At 30.3% G+C, this 12,620-nt stretch overlaps 1 pseudogene across 1 annotated transcript, besides 1 other annotated feature; it reads left to right on the forward strand.

Moving 5' to 3' along the window:
* Positions 1-5,322: part of a mobile genetic element that runs on past the window's edge.
* TVAGG3_0798670 lies at positions 4,236-5,017 on the forward strand (annotated as a pseudogene). Its single transcript has one exon. A coding segment is annotated over exon 1 (782 nt).
* Positions 5,323-12,620: the final 7,298 nt, after the last annotated feature.

Here is a 12,620-nt window from a genome sequence, read left to right on the forward strand (position 1 = left end):
AAAAAACTTTGTAATGTATAAAGAATTATATAATACAATCAAGAAGCAAGGATTAGAGGATAAAATTATTGATAAACAACGGGATGAATTATTTGAAACACTTTCTATTTCAAATTTTGATAGAGAATTTTTGCATTCACTCATTTTTCTAGATGATGCGGTGAAATCAAAACTAATAACTAATGAGAAATCATATTTTAATCAATTATTAACTCAATGTCGACACATTCAGTGTTCATTCTTCATGGCTGTTCAATACTTTAAAGCATTAAGCACAAACATTAAATCAAACCTGTCCACCCTTTTCATTTTCAGTGGTTTTAGTCGTCAACAGTTGAACGTTATGCTTTATCAAGTGAATTTACCAATGAGCATTAATGAACTTTACACACAATATCAACAATTAGGAGAACATGGAAAAATAATAGTTGATTTAAATAAAGGTTCCATTAAATTCGAATAACTTTTTATAATTAATTTTTATTTTTTATTTATAATTAAACATGACAGAAATTGCAAATCTTCTACAGGTTCCATTAAAACAAGGAACAAACAAAAAGGGTGCATATAATAGAACTATGAAAGTTCCAGACGGAATGAAAGAATTAGTCCACATTGTTGCCGGTCTTCAAAAGGATGTTAAACAAATGAGAAACGTTTTAACATTACCAGAAGCTCAAGCATATGCCAAACGTCACGGACCAAATTGGGAAGCACACGAAGCAGACATTACGGGTCCAAATGGAAAACCTGATGGAATAAATGAAGTTTTCGTTACTGATGGTCAAGGAAATATTAAAGTCATAAATGGGTATAAATTAACAATGACGGATTATCCTAAACGTAAAGCATATAATGAACATTATCCTATGCAATTTGATGAAAATGGAAAAGCTGTTAAACAATACATTGGAGAAGGTGAAAATGGTCCAATTAATTCATACCGTCATAATCCATATTCTTACTTCAATGAAGAATTAAATGCTATTGAAGAGGGACCGGATGGATTACCACGATATTCTAACCAGTTTGATGGTCAATATGCAAATTTAAGACCTGAAATTCCAGCTAAGAAATTCTTTAAAGTTGCTTTATTCGATCCAGTTTTCGCAAATGTTAAAGATGAACTTAAACAGCAATTCCAACCAATTATAGTAGCAAGAATTGCATCAGGTGCTTTATCTCAAGCATTCAAAGATTTAATTAAGAAACCATTATATCAGCAACGAGGTTTAACTTATGATTTAGTTAAGGAATCAGATAAAAGAAAATTTGAGAAATCAGATGATTATAAGAATGCAATTAATGAATATATTCGGTCTATTAATTTCGATGAAAATGCTAAAAATCAACTTCATGAACAAATACAGGAAATAATAGATTCAAAAGTTCCAGCAAAATAAAAGTTTAAATATATTTTTTTATTCGAATATAAATGAGAAGACGTTTCACTAGTCAAAAGAACACTAACGCAAAAGCAGAGATTACGGTTGGTTATAACGTAAATGATGATAAATCACGAATTATTCAAAATGTTAAAGTTAATGTTAGTCCTGAATTAACAAGGTCAGCAACTCAACCAAATTTATTAACTCGTGACTTACCGAAGAATGAGGAGAATGAAGAAAACCGTGAGAATGGAGACCCAATCATTTTATCTGAACCTGGTAAAGAACCTGTTGAAATTCCCACTTATCCAACATACCCCCACCTCTTTCATCAAACATCGAGAACCCAGGAATCTACGATTACAGTCGCAATGCGCCATATAAAATAGACATTAATTCTGAATTAATGAAAATTTACCGTGATATCATAACTGATAATTATGATTCAATAATAAATTTAATTGACCAATCCGGTTTAATTATTTTACCTTATGAATCATTAATTCACATTATCGCCATTCTTTGTGATGTTCAAGATTCAGACGTGAAGATTCAATTTTTCATAGATGATGAGGTTTCATGCTGCGGAACAGTTGCAAAAATAAATCCTATAAAGGATATTAGCACAATTAAGATATCAAAGAACGGAACAACAACTGAACTTCATTTAACATATAATGATATTTATAATAAAATAGTTGATGAATATAAAATATCACTTGAAAAATTCTTTGTTAAGGCTATTTAATATTCAAGCATTAACATTATCGAATAATAATCCTTTGAATCATAATCGATAATAATTGACCTTTCACCAGTTTCTATCGTTTGTTTTATTTCTTTTTGTTCCCCACTATCCGGATCGGTCATTGTAATTGTTTTTGTTATAGTATCAGCTTTATCTTTAACTTCAATCTTTTTTCCATCGGGATATTTAAACCAAAATTCCAAAAATTCGATATTGTCAATCTGTTCATATTTTAATCTATCAATTACATTTTTAATACCATCTGAAAATCTTATGAAATGGTCATTATATGGGTTTGATTGAACTAAATTTGAATGAAGTGAAATATAACCTGATGATGAATATGACATCGACTCATATTTTCTGAAAACACTAAAATTTATAACATGAATGAATTTCTTATTCGTTGAATTTATGAATTCTTGAGGTAATCTTATTCTAGTTTTATTTATCACTGGAAAATAACGCTTTACCATATTTTTAATCGTAATAAAAAAATGTCAATTATCAATATTATTTCGAATAATAACTGTGAATTAAATTTAACAGTTAGCGGAATTTATAATGTTACTCTCGTTTCTGTGAGTGGTAAATTTAATCCCATTCTTTTAGACCCTTCAGATTATATATCATTTATTAAAGATGACCATGAGCCGCATAGCGGCGGGGTCGTAGACCTAAAAACGTATGATATGTATATAAATAATGTGATAACGAAATGGGATATTAACATGATTTTAAGTTATTTAAATGAATCATTTATCGTATGGTATGAAGAAAATTTTAAATCAAAACCTGATAAACTTTTTGAACTTGATGAAATAAATAACCTTATTAAATTTCCGCTGAAAATTAAATTTTGTACTCCTCGTCTTCGTTCATTGTTGGGGATATTAAATTTTGAAAAAGATGTTGGGGATGTTTTGTATTCTGACACTGGTTCTAATTTCATTTTAATCAAATGTGATAAAGTTAATACCCCAATGAGATTTTCACATCAAACATTAGACCCTAACTCTTACCCATCAATACAAAACATTTTATCCATCAACTTAAACATATTTTCTTTATCATATCCGTTTCAATTATCCGGGAATTCATTTATTCTTCATTCAAAAGATTTATCAAATATTAAATTTAGAATAACTGACCTATTTGATTGTGATTTAGAATTTATGAATGAAATATTATGGCAATTTCAAATAGAAAAAATAGCTGATGAGATAACAGATTAAATATTTATTTTTAAATCGTAATAAATGATTAAACAACAGCAACCACAGACCATTACATACGCCATATATGCATATAATTCAAAGACGGCAGAACAAACGCAAATGTTGAAATATGGAGATTTGGAGATAGTATTGAAAAATGACCATTTCGAATTCGTTTGCAAAGGTGGTGCAGTGATATCAAATATAAAAGAAATTTTATTTATGAATTCAAAAATTAAAGGAATAACGGATGATATAACATCAATTCCACCAGAAGAACAAAGATATTACGCATTAAATGCATTTCCTAAAGTTTTGAAGATTGGAAGATTTAATTTAAATGAGGAATTCATAAAAGGTTTCCTAAATGACATAATGAAGAAAGCAGATAAGGAATATGTTAACGATGAGTTAGCAAAGAAAGCAGATAAGGAATATGTTAATGAAAAAGATAATGAAATTAAGAAAGGTTGAATGGTATCATGAAGGACATCGAAGATTCTTAAAACTAAAGCTGATAAGGATGGGTTCAGAATGTTTAGACCTTAAAGCAGATATATCATTTGTTTAACGATGAGTTAGCAAAGAAAGCAGATAAGGAATATGTTAACGATGAGTTAGCAAAGAAAGCAGATAAGGAATATGTTAACGATGAGTTAGCAAAGAAAGGCAGATAAGGAATATGTTAACGATGAGTTAGCAAAGAAAGCAGATAAGGAATATGTTAACGAAATATACCAAAGTTTAGTTGGAACAAAAAATATTGAAACTATTGTTGGCGACTTTTCTGTCAATGAAGAAAACAAATATTTTAGATGGGAGTTTGTACAGTCCTTAAGAAATGGTATACGGTATAAACTCATTCCGAAAAATAACAATGAAATGTATGTAGGCTATATAAAGAATAATGGCACACAAGTTAAAGTTCCATTAGACAACAACTGCTACTTAAACTTATATGGAGACGAACAAAAGAAATATTTAAGAGTTTATGAAATGACGGATATGACATTGTCTAACGTAGCTCCAGCACCGTATTATTATGACTATGGTGTTGACGCACGTGTAGACCCAAAAAAGCAAACATTATATTTAGATTATTATAGATATAAAAGATATAATGCAATAGAAAAAACGAGAATAGTATACTATTATGAAGATGACAAAAATAAATATTATAGTCAAGATTTTACATACCCTGAAAACATAAGATTATATTATAAAAAATATTCTGACACAAACCAGAAGAAACCCGAAATAGTTACACTATATTTTAAGTTCAAAAGAGACAATCCTATAATATCTCATATGTTTGATTTAATGAACCCAGTAGGTTCTATTTATACATCTATGGATGTGAGAGGTCCTCAAGCAATGTTTGGTGTTGTGCATGGGAACAAATAGTCGACAGGTTTTTGTATTGTGCAAACTCTTCAAAGGAAACAGGGGGAAGTAAAACAATTACGGGTGAAAATTTACCTGCACACAGTCACTACATAGATTTAAGCACATCTCAAGCAGGTTGGCATAAGCATAGATATTGGGATTGGTCAGGAATGACAAAAGGTAAAGGATATGATGTTAAAGATGATGTTAAATTTGCCATAAATTGTTACTGGAGTGACACTCAGGGAGAAGGAAACCATACACATCGCGTTTCAGGATATACGCAAACAACGGGACAAAGTAAAGATTACATGCCACCTTACATGACAGTTTACGCATGGTATAGAGTTCAATGAACGCTCAATGTTTGTGAAACAAACTTTAGGAGCTCCAAAAGAGCAAACGGCATAATTTAAATTTTTATTTTAGTATAAATGAAGATTCTACCATATGGTGTTATTGGAAGAGATAAAGATGGAAACCCAATATTTGATCCAAAGTTAAAATTAAAGTTACTGACAAGACAACAACTTGAAAAGTTGCTGAAACCAAAACAGAATGAAAAATGAGAAAATAAGAAAATACGGCGCTGTCGCGGTTCGAACCACAGACCTTGACCCCTCCATAACACCACCTTAGACCACTGTGCTACGTAGCCTGTCGACATAAGATTTTATAAATTGCATATTTGACGTAAATTTATTTCCCAGTTATTCAAAAATAATTAATTATTGAAGAACTGAAGTGCTACCATGCTACCATGTTGACAACAGCCGCTAAGCGGCGAGACCTGAAGGTCTTGACATTTTGACAACAACACAGGAGGAAGGTAGTTATGAATTAATTATTGAATAACCTAAAAACATGAGACTTTGTCTCCGGACTCTTTGAGTCACTTCACGATAAAATAACGATAACATCAAATTTTTATTTTTATCATAAATGAATACCCCACAAGCTCAAAATTTACCACGAATCATAACAAGGGAGGAAATGATAAAAATGATGCAAGAACATGTTAAAAATAACAAACCACTAAAATTGAGAAATGTGGTTATGCGGTAATGATGGAAAGAGAGATGTTGTCGAAGAGGAATAAAAATTAAATTTGGATAGAGTTTAAAAATTCATCTTTATTAAATTCATCTCTTCCAATCAATTTATTTATTCTATTAAATTCTTTTATTTTTGCTTCACTCAGTTTAAGGATTGAACGATAAGTTTTAATTTTTCGATTATTTCTTTCCTCTCTTTATCGTTTTTCAACCCCACCACATTGTGGCTTCTTTTTGTAATAACATATTTTTGATTTAATTCTGTTTAGTTTCTTTTTATATTCATCGTCTGGACTCTTGACTGCTTCGTTGTTACTCATTTCTTACGAAATAAAAAATTAAATATTATTTAAATATAATGGAGTAATAAATAAATCGGAATTTCTATTAATTTATTGTCAACTTCAACTAATGCATTGCCGTTAATATATCTAACAAATTTAGCTATTGTGTCAAATCTTCGTCTTCTTTTTGTCATTGATTATCAGTTTTTCCATAATCGAGATGAATTAAAACTTTATTCCTTGTTTAAAATTCATGAGCCCGAATTAATTTGTTCACGTTTAACATCATTCAACCTTTCCATTTGCTTTCTAAATATTTCCCATTCTTTTGAAATATCATTTTCATTTCCACCGTTTCATGTTTATTGTTCTATGCCATGTATTATTGTAATAATATACTAACTGCTGTATGATGGAGTCATGATTTCCATCCCAGTATATCTGACCATTAACCCCTAACGCATCTCTAAGAGTTCTCATTACCGCATCAACTATTTTATTATGAAACGTATATGGAGAGGATGAAAAGTAAAAATTAATTTGTGGGAAATAATGAGCCATAGCTGCCTGAAATCCTTTATCACCATCACCCCTTATATTATCTACTCTTTCATGATCTAGTAAGTATTGAATAGCTCTTCTTGTTTCCTGTTCTGTTTTCCCTTTCACCGGAATGCAATATAAATATCTGGTGTTAATGTTAATGGCAAATAAATAAGTAACGTTTCCTCTTGAATATTCTAAATGATCGATTTTCGTATGAATATGGATATGGTGCAAATGAAGGGCGACTAAATTTTTCCTTTAACGGTTGAATTTTCGGGTCAATTGGTTTATTTAATATTTTGAAATCCTTTTTAAAATCTTTTTGCTTCTTTAATGTTTGAAATGGATATAATAAAGTGAATGATGAAGGATTAACTGAAGGAGGAGGAGGTACTGTCGTTGGAGGGTTTGGTGTTGCAGGTGGTTTAATTTTATCTGCTTTGATTTTGGATTTCATTCCCCCTTCATTAATTCTGGATGTATTCTATTCATTTGTTTTAAATATGCTGTATATAAAGGTTTGATATACTTTCCCGCTTCGAGTTTATGTTGAAGGATGAATTCCAAAAGTTGATCTTCATTTAAAAGTCGGGCTGAATATGGTTTAACTAATGAATCATAAATTAAAGCTTGTGCTTCATTTATGGTCTGAAGGACCTGGGCGTTTTGCACCTTTTGTTTTTGTTCCTTTGGTTTTTGCGGCTCAGGATTATATAATTTATATAATTTATATAATTCATCAATATCTTCTTCTGTTAATACTTTATTTTTGAAATCTTTCAATTGTTTAAGTTGTGATTTACTTTTTCCCTTTGAATATTCATTATTTTTAATTTTGTCTTTAATTTTAGAAATTATTTTATCATGATATTTCAAAACTTCATTTTTTATAATACGAATAATAATAATCCATATCATCACCCGTTATATTGTTATCATGTTTTTGGAGATATGATTTTAAATCATAATAATTAAGAAAATTTTGATTAAGTACTAAATCATCAATTAAATTTTTTAAATCTACGCTATTCATTTATATAAAAATAAAATAAGTGTTTTAAGGGTGCCCGCCTCTTTGAATCATAGTATCAAAACCATTATTTACGGTTCCTTTTGTCTCTTCTGTGGCATTTTATTAAATAAATGGCATACAACATCCATTTTCACAACATACAGCCTTAGTGTGTGCTCCTGTTAATGCAGTCTTACCGATTGTTAAGCGAGTCATTGACCCGTTTTTAAGTTGTAAATTAATATTCTGACCATCAAATATCACTTTATCATTTATTATATCCAAATAATTTTTAGGTGTTAATTGTTTATTTTGTCGTAAACTAACTCCTTTCATTTTTTGTGCAATCTTTTTAAAATCACTTCCATCAATTGAACCGTTGAATGAAGTATAACACTTAGGACATAAAGCAACCATGTTATCACCTTGTTTCTCAATTGCTAAACCCAATAACTTCTTCTCATGTGCTTTTTCTTCAGCTTTATTCTTTAATTTAGGTTTAAATTTCTCATTAAAACAGAAGAAATCAAAAGGTGCGAATTTGTAAATGTTTTTATCATAAAATTTTTTATCGGTTACAATTGCTTGAAATGCTTGAGTGTTAGGAAGATTTGGGTCGCCAGCGATTGCCCAATAAGATGAATCAGTATCACCTTCAATGAAATGAAAACGATTAACATCCATGCATTTATACATAAAATCATAAATGAAAACAAATACCAGTATTTTGCGTTATCTAAAGTGAAGAATGCCTCTTGTAAACATGTATCACATCTATAAAATCTATCTTTAAGCATCACTTGATACGTATCCTCTCCTATTTCTCTTATGTTTTTAAACTTATTTGACATACATGCAACGCGTGCCTTCTGTGCATTCATTATTTTAGTCTTTGCGTAATTTTGTGTATTCATTGCATCGTAACCATATGATCCATTAAGTGAAATCTTGCAAAATAACTTTTTCCTTTATTTCCTTCTAATTCAGCCTTTTGTCTTTCGTTCATAAATTCATTCGCAAATTCATTAAAACAAGTATTTTTCGTAAATGTTAAAATTGATTGAATGTCATCAATGATAAAATGAAATCTGTCTATTAGATACCAAAGATAATAAGAAGAAAATGGTTGATATTGGTTGTGTGTTGATGCTAACTGAGTTAATTTCCTCTGTTTCTGGTCAACTGGTAGATTGTTTGATTCATGTAATTATACATAAAACCACCAATTGTTTTTTCATCTGTGATCACCTCTTCACTAATAGTCCTAGCACGATATCTCTATTCTCCGCTCCTATATATTCTGCTTTTTTTCAAAACCTTCTCACAATAATTTTTCTCATCTAATGGTATCCACCCCTGATCGCCGTTCCACTCTTACCTATGAGGCTAATCTTCTTCTCTTTTAACTCTTTCAAATATATTGTTGTGTTCTAGATAAATGTTTGAGAACGCGTTCCATATAGTTGTCCGAACGATCATCTGCATATATCCTTCTGAGTCAGGAAATTATTGGCTCTGCGACACAAACTGAGATCACCTATAGTAAACTGTCACGAACAAAATCTACAAATGTGTAGACCCCTTCGGTAGTTTCTTAAGTTCTCTTCAATATAATATCTTTACATTTACTTTATTTCCAAAGACCGGTAACGGAGGGTTTTGTAAATTCGATTTTATAGTATAATAATAAAAATGTTTTTTCTGAAATAGTGACAGAAAAAGTGACAAAGGCAATGGAAACAATATAATTTGGTGAAAAGTGAAACATTATATAATGTTTTCGACCAAGAAAGAAGGCTTCTTCCCAGAACAATGGAGGAATGAAGAAGGCTCTCCGATAAAAAACTTCCCTTTATACTTTAAAACTCAACATCAGGGTAGAAGGCACGAAGTGCCTGGAAGCCCCACTTTCCCTTTTTTTTTTTTTTTTTTTTTTTTTTTTTCTTTTTTCTTCTTAAACGGTATATTAGAGGAGGCGAGTTTATGAAGTTATAATTAAAATATTATTATAAGAAATTGTCAAAAATTCGCGGAGTTAAATAAACTGCATTTAGATTAATGATGGATAAAATGAATAACCACCCACCACACCACCCACTCAGATGAGTTATAATTAACTACTATCCCACATCTGAAGAAAAAAACCATAAAGAACCTGGATGTTTTCCCTGAATATTTATGAACGAACGGATTAAAGAAACATCCGAATAGAAATATCCGCCATGAAATCCTGCACAAGACTGGTAAAACAATAAGCCAGATGAAAATACAGATGAAAACTTACAGGAATTAGAGAAGTATGACAATAATATAATGAGACTGAAGTCAAGCAGGGTTTATTTGAATATCCCAGCTTCAGTTAATCAGAAGTTAAAAATCTTCATGAAGAAAGATCTTCAAAAAATTATATTTTGGAATCTACTACAAATTTATTAGATCGTGAAATGATGAAAACCTTTCAGAGAAGGCCCCCAAAATATATTCATAACAACATCAAGCTTACAATTATATTGACGATAGCGCATTTAAAAAATAAACTCTTAATTTTTATTGATTCTTTTTAACTTTTTTTATTCTTTCATAATGACAAAAACGAACAGCTAAGATATGATAATCAAATAGAGCCGAGAAGGTAGAAGAGTTATTTAAACGCTTCTATAACATTCCTGATGGTGTTAATCCTAAAATCGTAGAAGTTTATTTAAATGAAGCCATAGATGCATATAGAAGGTTTGACATTTCAATCAGAAAGTGAGAGGCCTTAGCAAGAATGTTAAACGTTAATATTGATTTTATTATTATTGTGACCCTCAACCAGAAAGACGTAGACATTAAAAGGTAGACTTTCCATTAGTGGAATCAATAATGAAGATCCAGAATTTGAAACAGTAAATATTTTTTAACACAGAGTCCATGTGGAAAACTTCACCGCTGACAGAATTACAGACGTTGAAGCACTCCAGGATATAAAGTTTGCCCATTTTGCAAGAAGAAGTATATTCTATCCGTGATGACCAGAAAGGAAAAACCAAAGAAGATTTTTAAAACATTGTGAGAAATGTAAAGAAAATAATGGAAGATTAATTCAAGACGTTCAATTGCAAAACCCCCAACACATATGCACCAACATATCACGAAAACAGAAGATATATCAATGGCTATTAGCACAAATTTGCAGGAATATTATAAACCAACATAGATATTATATTACTTTTGACTTCGAAACATTAGAGACTAAAGAAGAAATTCAACTTTCTGAATGTGCAACTTTGAACGCTTACTTAAAACCATTATGGTATATCAACTGTCAAAATAAAGCCGCAAACGGACTCTTTGAGTCTGAAGGTCTTTCAGACGAAGCGGCGAGGTTGTAAGACCGTGATAAAACTTTACGAGGAATTTTTGCTTACATCAAGTGATTCGTTATCTCTGATTGGATTGGAATTTTTAATTTTAACCTGTTCATTAGTTGCTAAATCATATTGAACAGTCATGAAGAATTATGAAGCCGCAAACGGACCAAACGGCGGGGATTTGTCCATAATAAAAAAAACAGAGGAAGCATTTAAAGAACTCTAGATGAGGAATTCAATCAAGTGAATTATCATAGGTTTTAAATTCGGGAAAGTTTGATTTAAATTTAATTCTTCGTGATTTAACACTGCAAAATGGAAATAAAATCAATGCTTGGGTTCATCTTCTCAATTTAAACAAATACACTTGTAAAAGAAACAACTGTCCATAGATTAGATTAATTGACAATCAGAAATTATATAGCGGGTGGACATTAGACCAATTCACTCAAGATTTCGGAAACATAAATTCACGTGTTAATCTTTTTTCCTTATCAATCATCAGCAGTGGAGAAATACAAAGATGAATTATATAAAGTGGAACCATTCCTAAGATTCATTTTATTCAGCATTAACTACAAGAAACAATATCCGATTCAGGATTATAAATATTCTCAATGATGCTAAAATTTTGAGAATAAATTAGAATATTTATTCATTATTGCAATAAAGACGTTGAAATATGATGATTGCCATTGAAAACATTATTTGAAGAAACATTTGTTTATAAATTGACATGCTTCATAATCTTTCTTATCAGTCGATGCATCAATGTTCGTTACGCTTTAGCATATCAAGAACTTCTATCCTACCACAACATATCCAGAAGGAAGAAATGTGGATCAATGTTTTGAATTAACGAAAAAGTATTGAAATATAAAATTGATTCATATAAGAAACAGATGAAAAGCAGAAAAGGGATACTAAAAAATGTTTCAATGGATGACTTAATTAATATTTCAACGATTAATCTTCACAAATGCAAATGTGTGGTTAAAGGTTTACATATGCTAATAAACCAACATAGGATAGCATCGATAATGAAACACAATATACAAAGAAATTGTCAGTTATAATGTTGTTGTTATGCAATGTCGTAAAAATCAATAAAGATGAGGATGTTCAACGTTTTAAGAACAATTTAAGAATTAAATCATTAAAAAACTAAATACTCGCACATGACTCTCTAGTTCGGTTGAAGCTTTCCATCCTCCGTAATGGAATTACTGGTGGTTTATCAAATGTTCAACAATAGAGTAAATCTTAAAGGAATCACGCACATTAATAAATTTATAATCAGCAGAAACTAAACTGTATCAAATGAAGGACACTTCCAACATCATAGACTCATTTCGTTGGTGTTGACTTTAATTCCATTATAATCCTTCATCATTTTCATCTAATCCTCAGATTTCATTCAATATACTGACCATAAATGTATTGCCGGGAAGAATTTGAATGTGATGTTATCATTTGTCGATACAGCAACAAAGAAAGCAAAAGCACTGGGAATAATTAGAAAAGAAAATACTTTTCGTGTGCTGAAGTAAAGGGTCACTTGATGAAAAATACCATATAATGATTTAACATAAACTTTTTACCAAATAAAACTTTAGATATTATCAACAGAT

The sequence above is a fragment of the Trichomonas vaginalis genome, chromosome VI (genome assembly GCF_026262505.1).
Source record: "Trichomonas vaginalis G3 chromosome VI, whole genome shotgun sequence".
Taxonomy (NCBI): Eukaryota; Parabasalia; order Trichomonadida; family Trichomonadidae; genus Trichomonas; species Trichomonas vaginalis.